This window comes from Somniosus microcephalus, chromosome 4 (assembly GCF_052327205.1).
Source record: "Somniosus microcephalus isolate GS21.2 chromosome 4, FLI_Smic_1.0, whole genome shotgun sequence".
NCBI lineage: Eukaryota > Metazoa > Chordata > Chondrichthyes > Squaliformes > Somniosidae > Somniosus > Somniosus microcephalus.
Window position 1 is genome coordinate 174,490,029 of NC_140990.1, and position 23,845 is coordinate 174,513,873.

The window sequence follows — 23,845 nt, forward strand, 5'->3', positions numbered from 1 at the left end:
GTGGGAGCACCTTCACCACACGGACTGCGGTGGTTCAAGAAGAACCTCACCACCACCTTCTCAAGGGCAATTAGGGATGGGCAATAAATGCCGGCCTTGCCAGCGACGCCCACAACCCGAAAATTAATTAAAAAATATCTGGGACAGTGTTACCCCATGGCCAACAAGGAACCATTCTGCTATTGGGGTATAGACCAATATATAAATAATATATGACCGACACGCCGCATGCTCCAGACACATTGAATTGACTGAAAACTCCACTTTTGACTGCACTTCAATAGTACTTGATTGGCTGTAAAGGCTTTGGGATGTTCTTAGGTCGTGAAAGGCGCTGTAGAAATGCATGTCCTTGCTTTTTAATGCATGCCATGAATATGTAACCCTCCAAAGGCATGTAGCATTATTTAAGTCTTAATAATGCATACTGCCCGATATTATTTTCTGCAATCAATTATAAATAAGCAAATTAGCTTGATTCGTTCAGTGACAATTCAGCATAAAAATGACAAGCAGGGTTTATGTGTTGCATTGGTAGAGCCCAGGATTGAGTGGCTTGACTGGTGGGGAGAGGGAGGGACCCCGAGTGCGCAGGTGCGGCACCTGCTTCAGCAGCACCAGTCAAGATGTTCACAGTCAGGCATCCGTGAGACAGAGACAGAGAGACAGAGAGAGAGAGGAAGGAAGGGAAATAGCGAACAAGATGGGAGTCAACACCGCACACCGACACCTTTTTGAGTAGAGAATAAAGGAAGCAGACGGAGAAGGAAGGAATTAACCAGCGAGAACCAAAAAAAAGGAAAGACAGACAAATATGAATCATGAATCTTCCCGGGTGCTGCTGTTTTTTGGCTGTGCTCCTGTGCTCCAGTCTCCAGCCTTTTGGTGCAACGGGTATGTAAGGAGGGGAGAGGGGGCGGGGGGCGAAATCTTGTGTAAATTTATTTAAAAACCTAAAAATGTCCAGGATAGTAGTAGTGAAATGCAATGCAGATTGACTGGCGTGGGGGCTCTGTGCAGCGCAGGGTCAGTGTTGCACTGCATGAATACTATAGCATTGCAGATAGCCAGAGCATTGCTAAGACGCAGAACGTGTCTGGAGAAGTGCTTTTTAAAAAAAAAATGCGATTTTTTTTTCTTTAGTGCAAATGTTTATATTTGTGTGCAGGGTTTGGGTTTATTGGAGACGCGACTGGTGGGGATTGAATCATTTGAGACACAGCTTTGCAGTGGATTCAAAAACAAGGGGGGGGGGGAATTCGTCCCCTTAGCAACAAGCTCTCAAAATGAGCTGTAAACATCTGAGGTTTTTTTTTGCGTTGCAACTGACAAGTGATCTTTTTATTTGGAAATGCACATACATATGGTTAATTGATGTGTTGCATGCCTATTCTGCAAACGCGTGAAAATGCAATATGAAAACGCCTTTTCTTTCTTTCTCTCCTGGTTGTTATAAGCAGTTCTGCAATTGAACGGTGCTAATGGAGAGCCATTGGCAGCAGATGCTGGTGCAGCACTAAACCACAGCAGTAATACGACTCAGCAAGAAGTAACGTGGCCTTTACGCTTAATCTATTACGTTCACGATGACAATGAGAGCACTTATCACATCCTGGACACCAAAGCCAGGAACCAGCAAAAGGACGATCAGGTAAGGAGGCACGAACGAGCAAACCGTCCGATTTTCCCATTTCCCCTGTAATATTTTCGATTCATCCCATGCACACTCAGAACCCACAATTCGAATCCCAGCTCATGGCTGCAACCATCCTGAAGGGTGTGCATAGAATTAAAGTGCGGTGAGAATAGGAGCCCTCAAATATCATTACCCCCAACCCCATGTCAGTGCAGCTGTACTCCAATTCTGTCTGCAATTCGGGGGGTTATTTATTGAGCCCCTGGCATGAGAGATTATTATTTTGTGCTGATTTTTGTTGTTGTTGCCAATACCATGCTTTGACTGTGTTTAAATCCTGCACCAGAAATATATTAATTCCAATGTTGACTCACTTGAGAACTTCCGTTTCATTCTTGCACCCAGAAAGTAATGTAGAAATATAAACATGGGCTTATTGAAGTGTTGGGTCGGTAAACAACAACTTGAATTTATATAGCGCCTTTAACGTAGTATAATGGCTCAAGGCGTTTTACAATGAGCCACATAATGAGATAGTGGGACAGAGGTAGGTTTTATGGAGCGTTTTAAAGGAGGAGAGAAACATGGAGAGGTTTAGGGAGAGAATTCTAGAGCTTAAGGCCTAAACAGCTGAAGGCACGGCCGTCACTGGTGAAGTGAATCGGGGATGCACAAAAGGCCAGAATTGGAGAAGAGCAGAGGGTTGTAGGCAATGTTCCTGTTAGTTTTTTTTTTGGATGTGCGGCGCCTTAAAGGGCTGTGCAGCACATTCAAAATATGCATAGTTTTCCCCATTGAAAAGCCGGCGAGCTGGCTGCACAGTAGGTGCAGAGTGCTGTGCAGTTTAAAGGAAACATTGGTTGTGGGGCTGGAGGAGGCTATAGAGAGAGGGAGGGGTGAGGCCATGGAGGGATTTGAAAACCAGGATGAGAATTTTAAAATTAAGGTGTTGCCGGGCCGGGAGCCAGTGCAGGTCAGCGAGCACAGGGGTGATGGGCAATGTTCTCTCTCATTTTGTTTGGCGCCGCGCGGCCCCTTTAAGGAGCCGCTTGGGCCATTCCGAATACCACACGTGTGGTTTTTGTTTTGAAAAGCCGGCTGCGCAGGTTCCCCGGACACTGCACGGCCACACAGCTTACAGGGGACATTGGTGATGGGTGAACAGGACTTGGCGAGGTAAATGGGTCGTGTGGCATGATCCAGACCAGGAATGACCCACATTGAATTCTGGTTGAAATCGGCCAAAAAGGGGTGGCCATTGGGACGCTGTCGTATCGACGGGATAGGGAGACGAGGAATCAGCTAAGGTTCCTGCTCCTGATTGCTAGCCAATGACCTTCCTGGAAAGTGGGCGTGGGTAGACTTCAGGTGAAGGCATCACCAGGTTTGGTTGTGATAGAGACTAGCATTTAAATGCGGCTTTTCAGGACGTCCCAAAGCGCTTTACAGCCAATTAAGTACTTTTGAAGTGTAGCCACTGCTGTAATGTAGGAAACGCAGCAGACGTGATGATGATTAGATCATCTGTTTTTAGTGATGTTGGTTCAGGGAAAAATATTGGCCCAGGACACTGGGGAAAACTCCCCTGCTGTTCTTTGAATAATGTCACGGGATCTTTTACATACACCTGGGAGGGCAGACGGGGCCTTGGTTTAACGTCTCATCCGATAAACAGCACTTCCAGCAGTGCCGCGCTCCCTCGGTACTGCACTGGAGTCTCAGCCTGGATTTTGTGCTTAAGTCTCTGGAGTGGGACTTGAACCCATGACCTTGTGACTCGAGAGACGAGAGTGCTACCCACTCGGCACGGCTGACGTCCACTGTTAAGACTGTGGATTTCGATTGGATCCCTGCGGGTACTGGAGAGCTGCTGGTAGCCTTGGAAGAATGTGTGTATGTCAATCACCACCTTCTGGACAGGAGGGGGAGAACCCTGAGGAAAATTGCTGTTGTGACACTTTGATCTAAATGTAAACTTATCTGATTGGCTGAGGAGACCTCACAACATAGAATCATAGAATCTTGCGGCACAGAAGGAGGCCATTCAGCCCATCGTGCCCGTGCCGGCTCTTTGAAAGAGCTATCCAATTACTCCCACTCCCCTGCTCTTTCTCCATAGCCATGGAAATGTTTCCTTTTCAAGTTTTTATCCAATTCCCTTTTGAAAGTTATTATTGAATCTGCTTCTACCAGCCTTTGAGGCAGTACATTCCAGATCATAACGACTCGCTGTGTAAAAAAAAAAAAAGTATCCTCAACTCCCCTCTGATTCTTTTGCCAATTATGTTAAATCTCTGTCCTCTGGTTACCCGACCTGCCTGCCAGTGGAAACAGTTTCTCCCTATTCGGTCTATCAAAACCCCTCATGGTCATTTGCTTGACCATTTCTGCGCACTAGCTGCCAACACTGGCCAATTCCCTTTGCAAGAGAGGTCAAGAGGCAACTGGGAAGAAGATTGCAAATCAGAGTTTTGTGCAAACATGAGTCTGAATATTGATTGTGGCTTTCCATATTTATGATTGATAGATTTTTGTTGGGCAATTGTATTCAGGGTTATGGAACCAAGGCGGGTAGATGGAGTTAAGATACAGGTCAGCCATGATCTATTTAAATGGTGGAACAGGCTCGAGGGGCTGAATGGCCTCCTCCTGTTCCTATAACCCATTGCCTTTTGGATCATGAAAGTAAGCTGGCAAGTCATGACTGCAACCTTCAGCTCTGTCCATCATGCCCATTGCACATTACGCTTTCAGTCATATCAATAGTTTACTGCAATAGTGCAGTTGGTGTATTTGTACCCTATGTTGCAGGATTATCATTTTTATAATTCTAGGTATAATACTATTTATGAAATGTTCATGTAAATTAGTTCTATTTTATTGACAAATTATTATTTCTTTGCTTGCAATATGTGAGTGACCATTTTCAAACCTCTTAAAATTTCAAATATGCACAATTCTGTTCAACCCCACTGCTGACTGAACTGCTTCCCATCATTCCTGTTGTGTAGAGTGTCAGTGGACTGAAATCTGCTCCCTTTACTTGCCACTGTATTGTATTCCAATGGATCAAACCAGTTCCCTTTTACTCTCAATTGTATTCAGTCCCAAGGACCAAGCCAAGTCTCACTTGCTCCCATTGTATAGAATGCTGACGAGTGAAATCATATCTCTGGTATTCCCACGGTGCAGAAACCAGTGAATCAATCCACTTCCCATTCGTACGATTGCTTAGAAATTTGATGAATGAATTATAGGACTGATTCCCCAGTTGAGCAATCAAACAAAACAAAATCCTGATCATAGAATAAAATGTTTCCCAAACACTTCATTTTGTTTTTTGATAGTACAGAATCGGCCCATCGGGCCTGTGCCGGCTCTTTGAAAGAACTATCCAATTAGTCCCACTCCCCTGATCTTTCCCCATAGCCCTGAACATTTCTCATTTTCAAGTATTTATCCAATTCCCTTTTGAACATTATTGAATCTGCTTCCACCACCCTTTCAGGCAGTGCATTCCAGATCATCATAACTCGCTGTGGAAAAAAAATTCTCCTAATCATCACTTTTTTTGTCAATTACCTTAAATCTGTGTCCTCTGGTTACCAACCCTCCTGCCAGTGGAAACAGTTTCTCCTCAAAACCCCTCATGATTTTGAACACCTCTATCAAATTTCCCCTTAACCTTCTCTGCTCTAAGGAGAACAATGCCAGGTTCTCCAGTCCCTCCACACGACTGAAGTCCCTCCTCCCTGGTATCATTCTAATAAATCTCTTCTGCACTCTCTGCAAGGCCTTGACATCCTTCCTAAAGTGTGGTGCTCAGAATGGAACACAGTTCTCCAGCTGAGGCTTAACCAGTGATTTATAAAGGTTCAGCATAACTAGTAGAGTAAACATAGTCAGCCAACAGTATGGTGTAACAATGAGCCATACAAGCCAGGAAACCAGCAGGTTTGATCCCTCATCCATGTTGAGCTAGCTAATCTCATCCAGGGCAGGGCGTAGGATTGCTCCAGTTCACCTCAGCATTACCTCATTACCTTGAGCTAGGAAGGGAGATAATTGTCCCCTGGCTCCTGGTGCTGGTTGCTTTGTACTGAAACAGAGAAATTTACGGCACAGAAGGAGGCTATTCGGCCCATCGTGTCTGTGCCGGCCAAAAAAGAGCTATCCAGTCTAATCCCACTTTCCGGCTCTTGGTCCGTAGCCCTGTAGGTTACGGCACTTTAAGTGCATCTCCAAGTACTTTTTAAATGTGATGAGGGTTTCTGCCTTTACCACTCTTTCAAGCAGTGAGTTCCAGACCCCCACCACCCTCTGGGTGAAAGAGCAGTTCTTCTCCAACTCCCCTCTAATCCTTCTACCAATTACTTTAAATCTATGCCCCCTGGTTATTGACCTCTCTGCTAAGGGAAATAGGGCCTTCCTATCCACTCTATCTAGGCCCCTCATAGTTTTATACACTTCAATTAAGTCTTCCCTCAGCCTACTCGTTCCAAAGAAAACAACCCTAGCCTATCCAATCTTTCCTCATAGCTAAAATTCCCCAGCCCAGGCAACATCCTCGTAAATCTCCTCTGTACCCTCTCTAGTGCAATCATATCTTTCCTGTAATGTGACCAGAACTGCATGCAGTTAGCTCCGGCCTAACTAGTGTTTTATACAGTTCAAGCATAACCTCCTTGCTCTTATATTCTATTCCTCGGTCTGTAAAGGAAAGTATCCCGTATGCCTTCTTAACCACCTTATCTACCTGTCCTGCTACCTTCAGGGATCTGTGGACATGCACTCCAAGGTCCCTCTGTTCCTTTACACTTCTCAGTATCTTACCATTTATTGTATATATTCCCTTGCCTTGTTTGCCCTCCCCAAATGCATTACCTCACACTTCTCCGGATTGACATCCATTTGCCACTTTTCTGCCCACCTGACCAGTCCATTGATCTCTTCCTGCAGTCTACAGCTTTCGTCCTCACTATCAACCACACGGCCAATTTTTGTATCATCTGCAAAAGACAGGTAGGAGAAAAACAAAGGTGGCAGTCAGAGAAGTAAAGGGTTTAAATCAAACATGGCCACAGTAAATAATAATTCTAAAAGGTCTAAGAGCATTAAAAAAACAAGCCTGAAGGCTTTGTGTCTTAAAGTGAGGAGCATTCGTAATAAGGTGGATGAATTAGCTGCGCAAATAGTGGTAAATGAATATGATATGATTGTGATTACGGAAACATGGCTCCAGGGTGGCCAAGGCTGGGAACTCAACATCCAGGGGTATTCAATATTCAGGAAAGATAGGCAGAAAGGAAAAGAAGGTGGGGTAGCATTGCTGGTTAAAGAGGGGATTAACACAATTGTAAGGAAGGATATTAGCTCTGATGATGTGGAATCTGTATGGGTAGAACTAAGAAATACCAAGGGGCAGAAAACGTTAGTGGGAGTGGTATATAGACCCCCAAACAGTAATGCGGAGGTTGGGGATGGCATTAAAAGGGAAATTAGAGACGCGTGCAATAAGGGCACAGCAGTTATCATGGGTGACTTTAATCTACATATAGATTGGGCTAACCAAATTAGTAACAATACTGTGGAGGAGGAATTCCTGGAGTGTATACGGGATGGTTTCCTGGACCAATATGTCGAGGAACCAACTAGAGATCAGGCCATCTTAGACTGGGTATTATGTAATGAGAAAGGATTAATTAGCAATCTTGTTGTGCGAGGCCCCTTGGGGCAGAGCGATCATCATATAGTAGAATTCTTCATTAAGATGGAGAGTGAAGTAGTTGACTCAGAGACTAGGGTCCTGAATTTAAATAAAGGAAACTATGATGGTATGAGGCGCGAGTTGGGTAGGATTGATTGGGGAATGTCACTCAAAGGGTTGACGGTGGATAGGCAATGGCAAACATTCAAAGATCGCATTGATGAACTACAGAATTTGTTCATCCCAGTTTGGCATAAAAATAAAACAAAAAAGGTGACTCATCTGTGGCTAACAAGGGAAATTAGGGATAGCATAAGATCCAAGGAGAGGACATATAAATTGGCCAGAAAAAGCAGTAAACCTGAGGATTGGGAGCGGTTTAGGATTCAACAAAGGAGGACAAAGGGATTAATTAAGAAGGGGAAAATAGAGTATGAGAGTAAGCTTTCAGGGGACATAAAAACTGACTGTAAAAGCTTTTATAGATATGTGAAGAGAAAAAGATTGGTGAAGTCAAGCGTAGGTCCCTTGCAGTCAGAATCAGGGGAATTTATAATTGGGAACAAAGAAGTGGCAGGCCAATTAAATACATACTTTGGTTCTGTCTTCACAAAGGAGGTCACAAATAACCTCCCAGAGATGTCGGGGAACATAGGGTCTAATGAGAGGGAGGTACTGAAAGAAATCAGTATTTGTAGGGAACTGGTGTTAGGGAAATTGACGGGATTGAAGGCCGATAAATCCCCAGGGCCTGATGATCTACATCCTAGGGTACTTAAGGAAGTGGCTCTAGAAATAGTAGATGCATTGCTGGTCATCTTCCAAAATTCGATAGACTCTGGAACAGTACCCATGGATTGGAGGGTAGCTAATGTTTACCCCACTATTCAAAAAAGGATGGTAGAGAGAAAATGGGGAATTATAGACTGGTAAGCCTGACATCGGTAGTGGGGAAAATACTAGAGTCCATTATAAAAGATGTAATAGCAGAACACTTTGAAAACAGTGACAGGATCGGACAAAGTCAACATGGATTTACAAAAGATAAATCGTGCTTGACTAACCTACTGGAATTTTTTGAGGATGTAACTGGTAAAATAGATAAGGGAGAACCAGTGGATGTGGTGTATTTGGACTTTCAGAAGGCTTTTGATAAGGTCCCGCATAAGAGATTAGCGTGTAAAGTTAAGGCACATGGGATTGGGGGCAAGGTATTGACTTGGATAGAGAACTGGTTGGCAGACAGAAAGCAAAGAGTTGGAATAAACGGCTCTTTTTCCGAGTGGCAGGCAGTGACTAGTGGGGTACCGCAGGGATCGGTCCTAGGACCCCAGCTATTCACAATATATATTAATGATCTAGACAAGGGAACTAGATGTAATATCTCCAAGTTTGCAGACGACACAAAGCTGGGTGGGCGTGTGTGCTGTCAGGAGGATGCCGTGAAACTCCAATATGATTTGGACAGGTTGGGTGATTGGGCAGAAGCATGGCAGACACAGTATAATGTGGATAAATGTAAGGTTATCCACTTTGGTGTCAAAAACAGGAAGGCAGATTATTATCTGAATGGCACTAGTTTGGGAGAAAGGGAAGTGCAACGAGACCTGGGTGTCCTTGTGCACCAGTCGCTGAAGGTAAGCATGCAGGTGCAGCAGGCGGTTAAGAATGCAAATGGTATGTTGGCCTTCGTAGCGAGAGGGTTTGAGTACAGGAACAAGGATGTCTTGCTGCAGTTGTACAGGGCCTTGGTGAGACCACATCTTGAGTATTGTGTGCAGTTTTGGTTGCCTTACCTGAGGAAGGATGTTCTTGCCATGGAGGGAGTGCAGCGAAGATTCACAAGGCTGATACCTGGGATGGCAGGAATGACGTATGAGGAGAGATTGGGTCGATTGGGCTTATACTCGCTGGAGTTTAGAAGAATGAGAGAGGATCTCATTGAAACTTTAAAAATTCTAAAAGGACTCGACAGACTAGATGCAGGAAGGATGTTCCCGATGGCCGTGGAGTCCAGAACCAGGGGTCACAGTCTAAGGATAAGGGGTAAGCCATTTAGGACTGAGATGAGGAGGAATTTCTTCACCCAGAGAGTGGTGAACCTGTGCAATTCTCTACCACAGAAGGCAGTAGAGGCCAATTCATTAAATATATTCAAGAAAGAGTTGGATATATTTCTTAAGGCTAAAGGGATCAAGGGATATGGAGAGAAGGCAGGGACAGGGTACTGAATTTGGATGATCAGCCATGATCTCATTGAATGGTGGAGCAGGCTCGAGGGGCTGAATGGCCTACTCCTGCTCCTATCTTCTATATTTCTATGTTCAATCATGCCCATTACATTGAAGTCTAAATCATTGATATATACCACAAAAAGCAAAGGACCCAGTACTGAGCCATGTGGAACCCCACTGGAAATAGCCTTCCAGTCACAAAAACACTTTCTATTGGATCCCATGGGCTTTTACTTTTCTGACCAGTCTGCCATGTGGACCTTGTCAAAAGCTTTGCTAAAATCCATATAGACTACATCAAATATGCTACCCTCATTGACCCTCCTTGTTACCTCCTCAAAAAAATCGATCAAGTTAATCAGACATGACCTTCCCTTAACAAATCCATGCTGACTGTCCTTGATTAATCCTTGCCTTTCTAAATGACGATTAATACTGTCTCTCAGAATGTTTTCAATAATTTACCCACCACCGATGTTAGGCTGACTGGCCTCTAATTACTTGGTCTATCCCTTTCTCCCTTTTTAAACAACGGTACAATGGTAGCAGTCCTCTGGTCCTCCGGCACCATGTCTGTAGCCAGAGAGGATTGAAAGATGATGGTCAGAGCCTCCGCTATTTCCTCCCTTGCTTCTCGTTACAGCCTGGGATACACTTCATCTGGGCCTGGCGATTTATCTACTTTGAAAGATGCTAAATCCCTTAATATTTCCTATCTCACTATATGTTTATCTCATCTAATATTTCACACTTCTCCTTAACTACAATGTCTGCACCGTCCCTCTCTTTTGTGAAGACAGACACAAAATATTCATTAAGAACCATACCCACGTCTTGTGCTGGAAAGTGTGAATGTCGGGTGGGGACAGAATCAGGCTTGGTTGTGACAGTCTCATGGTTGAATAGCTTTCCTGCACTTGCTCTCTGTGCTCGCTCTTTGACGAATGGCCACTGGAGAGCTGCCGTGCAACCGTGTGAGCCAGCAATTTCAAGCAGGAGGGAAAACTGGGGGGCAAGGTGGAACTTAAAAATTGTTCCCTGTGTTTTGAATGAATTGCTGAATATGTTGTGGCATGAGTAATGGTGCAAAAGATTTGGAACTGAGTATTGCCAACAGGTTATAGAAATTCTGGACTTTAGTCAAAGAAAAATTTGCATTTCTATAGCTCTTTTCAGGACCTCAGGATGTCCCAAAGTGCTTTTCAGCCAAAGAAGTGTAGTCACTGTTGTAATGTAGGAAATGCATCAGCCAATTTGTGCACAGCAAGGTCCCACAAACAACAATGAGATAATGACCAGATCATCTGTTTTTTAGTGATGTTGGTTGAGGGATAAATATTGACCAGAACATGGAGAGAACTCCTCTGCTTTTCGGAGAAGTGCCGTGGGATCTTTTAGGCCCACCTGAAAGGGCAGATGAGGCCTCGGTTTAACGTCTCATCCGAAAGATATTAGTAAATTAGTCAAGTGTTTACTAAGCTGTATAGAGTGACCCTGGTGTACAGTTATCAGGCCGGTAGGACCAATATAAATTGGCAGACAGCAGCAATCGATCTACACCACTGTATTGGCCAACTTGCTCATGGCAAAGTAAGTGAGAGAGTCCAGGTGGGGCAGACTGCCTGGATGGTTTAATAATAAGTATACAATAAAAGCTCCCCTGGTGCTCTATTGGGTAAAGGCACTGCTCAGAGCAGGTGTGAGCCGTGGCTCAGTGGGTAGCACTCTCGTGCTCAGAGTTAGACCATTGTGCGTTCAAGTCCCACTTGAGCACATAAATCAAGGCTGACGTTCCCAGTACAGTACTGAGGGAGTGCTGCACTGTTGGAGGTGCTGTAAATCAGATGGGATATTAAACTGTGGTTCCCATGGCCCTCTTTTTTGACAAAGAGCAGGAGCGTTCTTCCTGGCGTCCTGTCCAATATTCATCCCTCAACCAACACCATTAAAAAAACATATTGTCTGGTCGTTATCTTATTGCTGTTTGTGGGACCTTGCTGAGTGCAAATTGGCTGCCGTGTTTTCTATATTACAGCAGTGGCGACACTTCAAAAGTGGTTGTAAGGTGGGATGTCCTGAGACCGTGAAAGGTGCTAAATAAATGCAAGTTCTTTCTTTTTATATAACTATTTTCTGTAATGATTTCCTATGGACCAAATTTCTGGTTTAAAGAAAAAGAAAGACTTGCATTTATATAGTGCCTTTCACGACCACCGGACGACTCAAAGCGCTTTACAGCCAATGAAGTACTTTTGAAGTGTGGTCACTGTGGAAAACGTGCAGCAAATATGCGCACAGCAAGGTCCCACAAACAGCAGTGTGATAATGACCAGATAATCTGTTTTTGTTTTGGCTGAGGGATAAATATTGGCCCAAGTCCCTTTTTGTTTTGTTAGCTGATGGGGGGATTGAAGTAGTTGAGTGAAATGCCGGTGTGCTGGGGAGGTGACAGACTGAACAGTCAGCTGTGAGACTCCGCTTTCCACCGGTGCGCAGGCAGCGAACAGTCTTAGCTGTTGTGGAGGTGGGGGGCGGGGGGGGGCTGGGGGGCTGGGGGAGAGGGCAATCTGTAATCAGGATGATTTGTTCTCTACTTGAAGAGTCTCACTTAAATGGCTTCCACTGTAGCACTGAATCGAAATGACCAATCAAAATAGGACAGGCAAGAAGTATGGCCCATGGTGGTGATGTCATTGGAGTGAGCCGTTCTGATGTCACACCCAGAAGTGTTCGCTGTTTTCGGCCTTCCACCAGGCAGCCATTTTAAAGCATAAAACGCATACAAAGGGCGACTGAGAGATGGTGGGAGTGTTTCAGATATCTCCTGTTATAACATGATTATGGACACTTCAGGTAAATAAATTCCCATTTATTAGATTCACAGAGTGTTCCAATGGAAGAATGTAAATGGTCCATCATGAGTTGAAAGTAAAAGTAGAACCTTTCATCTGGTTTCTAGCCCTGTGTGTTCAGTGGACAGTTGACATTTATGGGTCAAAGGTGTACCAAATTGGATAGTTCATCAATGGGGGAAGAACAGATTGATGCAGTAGCACTGTTCTGCCATTAGATGTCACAAGCACATTTAGTAAAATCTGCATTAGACCTTATTTTCAACTTTTGCCGTGCAAATCTAAAATGAGACTTCTGTGACATTGGAGTCAGAGTGGCCTCCCAGTTTACGAATTCTATGTGGTGTGAATAACAAGTTATTTGGGTTCAAGAACATGGCCTCCCCGCGTTAGAAAAATTACATCAGAAGTCAGCAGCAAGCGTTCTTAAATGATAATTGTTATAACAGGAGATATCTGAATGATTAAATATGTAATTCATTTCTTCAGTTGCAGAATTTCAGTTTCACACACAATTTAACTAAGTGTAGAAAGTACACTCGCTCAAGATATCACTTACACAAGGGAAAGCGTAACTTAGCTGACTGTTATTTTACATCTGTGACTTCACTTCAAACCCAACTGAAGCTCTCTATATCTCTGGCTGTAAGGCGACTGATGAATTGAGTTTGGGCAGTTTCAATCTGGATCCTGGTGATGGAGGGCATAAATCCACAGCTCCAAATTGGCAATCTCACTTGGAGAGGTCACAAGGAAGGCTGATGTGGGGCATGCATGTGCCACACTGAAGGGTGTTTTTCTTGAGATTGGGATTAAGGTATGTTGGCAGGAGAATATGGATGAACATTTATCCTGCTTGTAGCCCTTTCTGCATCTCATCAGCGACGCTAGATGTTGGCGAACACTGCAAGGCACTTCGCAGGAGCGTAATCAGATAAAAAATTTAACACCGAGCCAAAGAAGGAGACATTAGGACAGGTGGCCATAAGCTTGGTCAACGAGTTAGGCTTTAAGGAGTGTCTTAAAGGAGGAGAGAGAGGCGAAGCGGTTTAGGGAGGGAATTCCAGAGTTTAGGGCCTAGACAGCTGAAGGCTGCCAATGGTGGGGCAAAGGGAATTGGGGATGCCCTAGAGGCCAGAAGTGGAGGAGTGCAGAGATCTCGGAGGGTTGTAGTGCTGGAGGAGGTTACAGAAACAGGAAGGGGTGAGGCTATGGAGGGATTTGAAAACCAGGATGAGAATTTTAAATTCGAGGCATTGCCAGATGGGAAGCCAATGTAGGTCAGTGAGCACAGGGGTGATGGGTGAATGGGACTTGGCGCGAGTTATGATATGGGCAGCAAAATTTTGCAAGAACTTAAGTTTATGGAGGATGGAATACGGGGGACCGGCCAGGAGAGCTTTGGAATAGTAGAGGCTGGAGGTAACCAAAGACATGGATGAGGGTTGCAGCAGCACATGAGCTGGGGCAGGGGCAGAGACAGGCAATATTAGAGGTGGAAGTAGGTGGTCCAGGTAATGGAGCGGCTATGTGGTCGGAAGCTCAACTCGGGGTCAAATATGACGCCAAGGTTGCAAACAGTCTGGTTCAGCCTGAGACAGTGGCCAGGGAGGGAACGAGGGAACAGAGTTTGTGGCGAGGACTGAAGGCAATGGCTTCAGTCTTCCCAATGTTTAATTGGAGGAAATTTTGGCTCATCCAGGACTGGATATCGGACAAGCAGTGTGGCAAATCCGAGGCAATGGAGGGGTTGCGAGAGGCGGTGGTGAAGTAGAGCTGAGTGTCGTCAGCGTTCATGTGGAACCTGACATGTTTTCGGATTATGTCACCAAGAGACAGCATGTAGATTAGAAATAGGAGGGAGCCAAGGATCGATCCTTGGGGGGCTCCATGGGTAACAGAGTGGAGGCGGGAAGCTGTTGCAGGAGATTCTCTGGCTGCAACTGGGTATGTAAGAGTGGAACCAGTCGAGGGCAGTCCCACTCATCTAGACAAAGGAGGAGAGGTGTGGTCAACCGTGTAAATCAAGTGTGCAGTATAATATACAAACGCATTGCATTACTTAACTAGCTAAGACAAGCGCGCAGTGCTGAATGTGAGCATTTCTATATCACAGCAACGTAGATTTTCCTCCAACTCATTAAACCCCTTTTCCCTTTTTCTCAAATGCAGCCACTTGTTTTTAATCTTATTGTTAAACCCAGCCATATGCTTTTTAATTTTGTTTTATTTGGCAGAATAATTTAATTTTGAAAATCTAACATTTTCGCTATTTCTTAAATAAAAGGATTACATTCCACCTTCAATCAAAGCAAGGACAGATTGTGTGCGCGTAGTAAATGTAATTTTGTGATCATTTGATTTATACAGAGCAAAATTATTTCTGTCAAAGCTTATATTTTACCTCATCCAACCGTACTGATCCAATCTGTAAGAGCTTCGCTTTCTCAAAATATTTCCAGCAAATCATAGTTAGAAACATGGAAAGAAAAAGTAGCAATTCGAGGCATACAAATTCTACCACTAAATCAATTCAGTGCATTTACCTTAATGTAGAACATCTTAAGGATATCTTTGAGTTGAAGAGGGAGAAGGGGTGGAGCATTGATTCGGGGAGGCTCTGGGTGGTATGGACCGTGGGGGCTGAGGGAGAGACATTGATTGTGGGGCCAAGGGAGGCATTGACTGATCTTGTGGCCGAGGGAGATACTGATTCATTCAAGGTGCTTTCGGGAAGCATTGGTCCCAGAGGGCCACGAGAAGTATCGATTGTGGGGGCAGAGGGATTGAAAATGGATTTGAGGGAAGCATCGATCAATAACAAAGTATTCTTGGGAGGTATTGATCCCAGGGACCATGAGAAGCATCGATCGTGGGGGCTGAAGGAGACACTGAGTGAGTTTACGGGAGGCACTGATTGCGGGAGAATAGACACAAAGAAGATCAGAGTACAAAAGAGAACAATTGCCTTTGGAGGTTGGGCTCCACCAGGCCTCTTGGGTATTAAACTCCTTTACTAATGCCAAATAACCCGGACACACTACACACTGCATGCAAGTACTGCACACACTCACCTGTTTTAGCCCCACACCCTCAGACATGATACTCATGTTAACCACCTCAGACAGTTGATAGTTCGGGGCACTGCACCTCAGGAAGGATATACTGGCCTGGCAGGGGGTGCAGCGCAGATTCACCAGAATGATACCAGGGCTTAAGGGGTTAAATTATGAGGACAGGTCACATAGACTAGGCTTGTATTCTCTTGAATATAGAAGATTAAGGGGTGATCTGATCGAGGTGTTTAAGATGATTAAAGGATTTGATAGGGTAGAGAGAGAGAAACTATTTCCTCTGGTGGGGGGAGTCCAGAACAAGAAGGCATAACCTTAAAATGAGAGCCAGGCCGTTCAGGGGTGATGTCAGGAAGCACTTCTTCACAGAAAGGGTAGTGGAAGTCTGGAACTCTCTCCCCCAAAAAGCTGTTGAGGCTTATGGAACTAATTCAGGTAGATGGGGTTGAGATACAGATCAGCCATGAGCTAATTGAATGGTGGAATAGGCTCGAGGGGCTGAATGGCCTCCCCCTGTTCCTGAGAGGTAGTACCTTGCTGAGAAAGGAAGACTTGCATTTCTCTCGCACCTTTCATGACCTCAGGACATCACAAAGTGCTTTACAGCCAATTAAGCACTTTTTCTGAAGTGTAATCACTGTTGTAATGTAGAAAATGCGACAGCCAATTTGTGCACAGCAAGCTCCCACAAACAGCAGTGAGATGAATGACAAGATCATGGCCCTGAATTTGCTGTCGAAGGCTTCCCGCAGGGAAATGCCTCCGATCCGCAAAAAAAATGCCTGCGTACCTGGTGGTCCGGGAGGTACGGAGACTCTCAGTCCTGGGCCTCTCCGAGTACCCGCGGGTAGAGGCCCACGTATCCCAGGGGTGCACGCGGTTCGCAAGCACCCCTGGAATCACGTGGGCCGGACCAACCAATAAAGAAGGGGATCCCCATTCATGCTTATGGGGATTCCGTATGTACGGAAACCCCATGAGCTTGAATGGGAATACCCCCAAAAATACATTGACACATCAAATACATTAAAAAAAATTACATATTTAAAATGAATTAAAATTACATTTAATTAAATATTTAAAACAAAATTAATTTTTTGAAAAATAAATGTACGTGTTTTAAAGGGGCTAAAAATAAACTTGCCTTATTTAACAAATTTTTAAATGTATAAATTATTGATAAAATGTTATTTTAATGTTTTTTTAAAACTCTTACGCTGGTAAAAGCAGGCCTTGTGTGCTTTTACCAGGCATAAGAATTTCACAGACATTCGCTGGGCAGAGCCCAACTCTCCGCCCGCGGATGCCCTTTTCCTGGGGATGCGGATGATCTGTCAAGGAGATTCTCGAAGGTTTTTTGCGCATGTGTTTCGCGCGCCTAAACCCGCAACTTGCGCAGCCCCGACGGGCGCGTACGCGCCTCTTACGCACCTGTAAGGGCCGCAAAATACAGCCCCATCTGTTTAGTGATGTCGGTTTGCTGCTAAGGCTTGAACCGAAAAACACCTGACTGAGCCAGCAACCTTTTAACGTACAGGACAGTAGCGCTGGTAGGGTCTGTGCGATTATTGATGTTCAGTCATTCTAATTGAAGCCTGTTGACCTTTTGCAGTGTTTTGATATGTGCCATGAATCAGCTGTTGCCAGAGATAGGCTGATATTTTGGACAACTCTTGAGACTTAAGCCCTGCCATTCTTTGTCTGTTGTCTTCATCTCTGTGTCCTTCCTGCATAGCTCTGCCTCTGGCCCCCTGATGCTCCATATCAGCCTATTTACCCCCTTGTACAAACTCCGTCCCTCTCCCTGGCAACTGCCTGAGGCTGAACCAGACTTCCACCTCTGTAACATCATCCGACTCTGCCCCCTGCCTCAGCTCATCTGCTGCTGAAACCCTCACCCATGCCTTTGTTACCTCTAGACTTGACTATTCCAACGCACTCCTGGCCGGCCTCCCATCTTCCAACCTCCATAAACTTGAGGTCATCCAAAACTCTGCTGCCTGTATTATAACTCACACCAAGTCCCGTTCACCCATCACCCCAGTGCTCGCTGACCTACATTGGCTCCCAGTCCAGCAACGCCTCGGATTAAAAAAAATTCTCATCCTTGTTTTCAAATCTTTCCATGGCCTCACCCCTACCCATCTCTGTAACCTCCTCCAGCCCCACAACCCGCTGAGATCTCTGCGCTCCTCCAATTCTGGCCTCTTGCGCATCCCTATTTATAATCGTTCCATCATTGGTGGCCGTGCCTTCAGCTGCCTGGGCCCTGAGCTCTGGAATTTCCTCCCTAAACCTCTCCGCCTCACTACCTCTCTTTCCTCCTTTAAGAAGCTCCTTAAAACCTACCTCTTTGTCCAAGTTTTTGGTCACCTGCCCTAATATCTCTAATATTTCCTTATGTGGCCTGGTGTCAAATTTAGTTTGATAATTGCTCCTGTGAAGCATCTTGGGGCGTTTTACTATTTTAAAGGCGCTATATAAATACTAGTTGTTGTTGTTGTTGTCGTCTCGGTATCAGCTTTGGCTCAGTTGGTAGCACTCTTGCTTCTGAAGGTTGTGGTTTCAAGCCCTAGAGACTTGAGCACATAATCTAATCTCAGTGCTGCACTGTCGGAAGCGCAGTCTTTCGGTTGAGACAGTAAACCGAGGCCCCGTCCGTCCTCTCAGGTGGACGTAAAAGGTCCCATGGCACTAATTTGAAGAACAGCAGGAGAGTTATCCCTGATGTTCTGGCCAATATTTATCCCTCAATCAACATCACCAAACACATTATCTGATCATTATCTCATTGCTGGTTGTGGGACCTTGCTGTGTGCAAATTGGCTGCCGCATTTCTGACATAAGTGACTACACTCTAAAAAATACTTCATTGGCTGTAAAGTGCTTTGGAACATCCGGAGGTCGAAAGGCGCTATAGAAATGCAAGTCTTTCTTTGTCTGTTTTGACTCCCACCCATGGCCCTCCAATGCCACGACGGCTCCTTGTTGAGTCGTGCATCAGTTGTTCTGGCATCATGAGAGTGGAAAAAAACCAACATAGACTAGCTTCATTCATGCATAGCTCAAAGCCACAAATTCACAAGGGAGGCTGTGACAGGGCAGTGCAACACACTGCCAGCCGCCTGGAAGTTATTTGCCTCCGGCTCTTTCTAGGGTGCTGTTGAGGCCATCAATAACATGAGTCAATCTGTAGTTCATCGCTGCATCAAGCAGATGACCGATGCCTTGTTTGCAAGTGTCAGCAATTACCTCACTCTCCCCATAGACACCAGAGAACAACAGGAGGAAGACCGAGGATATTTTTCTCAATTGGCAGGCTTCCCAAAAGTGCAGACTGTCGTTGATGGCACCAATTTAGCCCTATGGGGCTAAAGAGTTAATTTATGAGGATAGTTGCACAGAGTAGGCTTGTATTCCCTTGAGTATAAAAGATTAAGGGGTTTATGATGATTAAAGCACTTGATAGGGTAGATAGAGAAAAACGATTTCCTCTAGTAGGGGACTCCAGACAAGGGGAATAACCTTAAAATTAAAGCTAGACCATTCAGGGGTGATGTCTGGAAGCACTTCTTCACACAAAAGAAAATCTCTTCCCCAAAAAGCTGTTGAGGCCGGGGGGTCAATTGAAAATTTCTAAACTGAGCTTGATAGTTTTTTGTTAGGCAAGGGAATTCTGGGATACGGAACCAAGGTGGATAAATGGAGTTAAGGTACAGATCAGCTATGATCTATTAGAATGGGGGAACAGGCCTGAGGGGCTGAATGGCCTCCTCCCAATGTTCCCTTTAAGTGGCTGCGCTGCGCTCTTGAGCTCCTGCAGAGCCGGTGAGCCGGCTTTTAAATTGAAAAAATGGCACGTGCGGAATTTTGAATGGGCCCGTTAAAAGGGCTGGGTGGCCCCCCAAAAAATTACAGGGAACATTGCCTACTCCTGTTTTCTAAAATATAAATTTTAACACATACCTGCCTGGGCCTCTTTCCCCGTAATGTTGTGGGGGGGGGGGGGGGGAGCTGTCACTACTCCCACCGCTCAGGCCTCCGACAGAAATTGCAGATTGTGTCCTGATGACATCATTAGGCCCCGATCTGCATATTTAAAGAAGGACCCCGCTGCCTTCCTGCGGGTGAGCCACTCGCCTGCTCAAAAGAGCAGGATAAAAGTGGGATATGATAGGAAGTCAGAGGGGGTAAGTAACTAGTCTCATTTTAACTGTACCCCCACACCCCCGGCCTAGAGTTAAAATTGGAGCCAAATTTGATGCCAGTTGTCTACACAACCGCCGCTCGACTTCGGAAGCAATTAATTGGAAGAAGCACCTTGCTGATGTGATTAGGCGTAAACATCTCCATCCTCAACGATGGCAGAGCCCAGAACAAAAGACAAGGCTGAAGCATTTGCAACCATCTTCAGCCAGAAGTGACGAGTGCATGATCCATCTCAGCCTCCTCCTGAGGTCCCCACCATCACAGGAGCCAATCATCGGCCAAATCGATTCACTCCACATGATATCAAGAAACGGCTGAGCGCACTGAATACAGCAAAGGCTGTGGGTCCTGACAACATCCCGGCTGTAGTGCTGAAGACCTGTGCTCCAGAACTAGCCACACCGCTAGCCAAGCTGTTCCAGTACAGCTACAACACTGGCATCTACCTGACAAAGTGGAAAATTGCTCAGGTATGTCCTATCCCTAAAAAGCAGCAGAAATTCAATCCAGCCAATTACCGCCCCATCAGTCTACTCTCAATCATCGGCAAAGTGATGGAAGGTGTCGTTGAAAATGCTATCAAGCAGCACTTACCAATAAACTGCTCACTGATGCTCAGTTTGGGTTTCACCAGGACCACTTGGCTCCAGACCTCATTACAGCCTTGGTCCAAACATGAACCAAGAACTGAATTCAGAGGTGAGGTGAGTGACTGTCCTTGACATCAAGGCAGCATTTGACCGAGTGTTCAATTCCTCAGGTAATGAAGCAGTCCGTGCCCGCATGTGGCAAGACCTGGACCAGGCTTGGATTGGATAAGTGGGACGTAACATTCGCGCCACACAAGTGCCAGGCAGTGACCATGTCCAACAAGCGAGAGTCTGACCACCTTGTCTTGCCATTCAATGGCATTACCATCATCGAATCTCCCACCATCAACATCCTGGAGGTCACCATTAACCAGAAACTTAACTGGACCAGCCACATAAATACTGTGGCTACAGGAGCAGGTCAGAGGCTGGGTATTCTGTGGCGAGTGTCTCACCTCCTGACTCCCCAAAGCCTTTCACCACCTACAAGGCACAAATCGGGAGAGTAATGGAATACTCCCCACTTGCCTGGATGAGTGCAGCTCCAACAACACTCAAGAAGCTCGACACCATCCAGTCCGCTTGATTGGCACCCTGTCCACCACCTTAAACATTCACTCCCTCCACCACCGGCGTACCGTGGCTGCAGTGTGTACCATCTACAAGATGCACTGCAGAAACTCGCCAAGGCTTCTTCGGCAGCACCTCCCAAACCCACGACCTCTTCCAGCTAGAAGGACAAGGGCAGCAGGCGCATGGGAACACCACCACCTCCAAGTTCCCCTCCAAGTCACACACCTTTCCGACTTGGACATACATCACTGATCCTTCATCATCGCTGGGTCAAAATCCAGGAACTCCCTCCCTAACAGCACTGTGGGAGTACCTTCACCTCACTGACTGCAGCGGTTCAAGAAGGCGGCTCACCACCACCTTCTCGGCGACACCCACATCCCAAGAATGAATAAATTAAAAATGCAAGATTTGGTGGTCGGTTTTTACTTTGCGTGAGAGTGAAAGTGAACTTGGCCTCGGCCTCGGAGCCTGAGCCTGACTGGAGTGCTGCTGTCTGCCCGCTCCTCACCGCCTCCTGCTCTGCCTTCGAGCAACGGGACATCTCTCGGCTCTTCAGCTCGGTCATTAACAGGTACAGAGGGAGGCCGCACACTGGCAACCGGCCCGGGAGAGGGAGGAGGCAGGCAGGCAGGCCGGTTGAGCCCGAGCAATGGGCCCTGAGGCCTTGCATCACCTCTGCATCTAGGCCTGGGGCCACTGGCTGCAGATTTGGCCCCTGATTCCAGCGGGATACTGGGGGCGAGAGACAGGAAATGGGCGCAGAGCCTCTGGCGTGGGCGAACGGCTGGGAACTTTCTAGAATGTGAAGCAAACAAGAGGGGTAGGGACCGTGGTACTATATACACCCCACCTCCTCCCGTTTATTCAATGTATAACAACAACTTGCATTGCTGTAGCGTCTTCAGTGTAGAAAAATGTCTCCAGGCGCTTCACAGATGCATAATATTGGACAGGGATCCAATGGCAGAGATATTATGGGGGTGACCAAACGTTCGATTAAGGAGGAATAGGAGTAGGCCATTCAGCCCCTCTAGCCTGTTCTGTCAAGGGTAATACAGTAATCATGGGGGAACTTCAATCTACATATAGATTGGGCAAACCAAATTTGCAGTAATAGTGTGGAGGACAAATTCATGGAATGTTTGCAAGATAGTTTTCTAGATTAGTATGTTGAGGAACCAACTCGGGAACAGGCTATTTTAGATCTAGTATTGTGCAATGAGAAAGGGTTAATAAATAACCTTGTAGTAAAGAGGCCTTTAGGGAAGAGTGACCATAATATGATAGAATTTTATATTGAGTTTGAAAGTGATTTAGTTAAATCCGAAACTAGGGTCTTCAATCTAAATAAAGCAAACTACGTAGATATGAGGGGTGAGTTGGCTAAGGTAGATTGGGAAACTACATTAAAAGGTATGACGGTAGACAAGCAATGGCTAGCATTTAAAGAATTAATACATAATTTACAACAAATATACATTCCTTTAAGGCACAAAAACTCCACAGGAAAAGTGGTCCAACCGTGGCTAACGAGAAGTTAAAGATAGTGTTAGATCAAAGGAAGAGGCTTATAATGTTGCCAGAAAGAGTAGTAAGCCTGAGAATTGGGAGGATTTTAGAATTCAGCAAAGGAGGGCCAAGAAATTGATAAAGAAAGGGAAAATAGAATATGAAAGTAAACGAGCGAGAGACATAAAAACAGACTGTGAAAAGGATGGGTATATAAAAAGGAAAAGATTAGCAAAAGTAAATGTGGGTCCCTTACAGGCTGAGGCAGGAGAAATTTTAATGGGGAATAAGGAAATGGCAGAGAAATTAAACAAATACTTTGGCCGGAATTTTGCCGGCGCTCAGTTTGCGGGTTTGGAGGCGGGACCGCTGTCAAAATTGCAAAGATTGACAGTGGGTAGGAAACCCGCTGTCAACCTGCCTCCATGCGAGTCTCCCAGGTGTCGGGTCTGTCAGCGGAGAACTAATCCGACACCAAGCGGCGGGGGAGACAATTCTGGTACTTAAATGGCTTGTTAAGAGCCAATTTAAGAGTCTTTTGAGGCTTACTTGTAATTTTACCTTCTCCCCCACTGGATACTCGCTGGCATGTTGAGAGTCTGGTCTGATGTTTGTGAAAAGATGACAGTTGCAGAAGTGGTGTGAAGGATGTCATGTTGCACATGGTGAGTTTCAGAGCAAAGAAAATGTTGGTTACTGCATTTTTAATACATATACAGATTTCTTTAGCTTACAAGTTTTTAAATCCAACTGTATGTCCAGTGCCACCTCATTGGGAGTACCTCTCTCACCTGTCATCTCACCTGTAGCTGCCAAATATTCCAGCAACATCAGAGCCAATGAAACAATCAGACCTTGGTCCTCCGAATCCTTCCACAATCATCCCCAACACCAACATCACCATCCTTCGCCGCCATCACCTGATGGACACAGGGCATCAGCTGCTGACAAAATTGCTCGCTGGGAGGCCAGCAATGGCATCGCCATGGGCAGACTTTCTTCACTTGATGCTGTAAACCCTGGCTACCACATGATGTGCCAGGTTGACACCATCCCACACCAGCACCATGAAGCATCCCTTTAATGTCCAAGTCATTCCATGCACACACACCACTATAGCGGGGGGGTGGGGGGGGTGCGGAGTTATGACTGAACACTTCTCAATGTGTGCTCAGATCTGCCCAATAAGGGGGCACCTTTTGAAAAAGAGATTTCACTGTATGACAACAAATTACCAGAAACTTCACATGGACATTGGCTAAACCTCTCAAGTGCCCACCCTTGTCTGTTGTTAGTTGGTATGCTTGCAGTAGAATGAGGGTGAGTGTGAGGGGTGGCTTGTGAGATGGGGAAGTGATAAAGTAGATAGGGAGGGTTGGGTGGAGGTGCAAGGTAAGTTGGTGTCCTGGGGAGGTCTCTTCCCTTGGAAGGGAAGAGAACCTCCCTGCGTATTGTGAC

At 45.6% G+C, this 23,845-nt stretch overlaps 1 protein-coding gene across 3 annotated transcripts in view; it reads left to right on the forward strand.

The window, feature by feature from the left end:
- Window positions 1–548: 548 nt before the first annotated feature.
- The window catches only part of LOC147119998 (disintegrin and metalloproteinase domain-containing protein 23-like), a 576,022-nt gene continuing 552,725 nt past the window's right edge, over window positions 549–23,845 (forward strand). For all 3 annotated transcript variants that reach the window (XM_085985478.1, XM_085985479.1, XM_085985480.1), the window contains exons 1-2: window positions 549–894; window positions 1,461–1,651. In XM_085985478.1, the coding sequence (XP_085841604.1) occupies window positions 822–894; window positions 1,461–1,651 (264 nt within the window). In that variant the 5' untranslated portion in view covers window positions 549–821. The remainder of the gene's footprint in view (window positions 895–1,460; window positions 1,652–23,845) is intronic.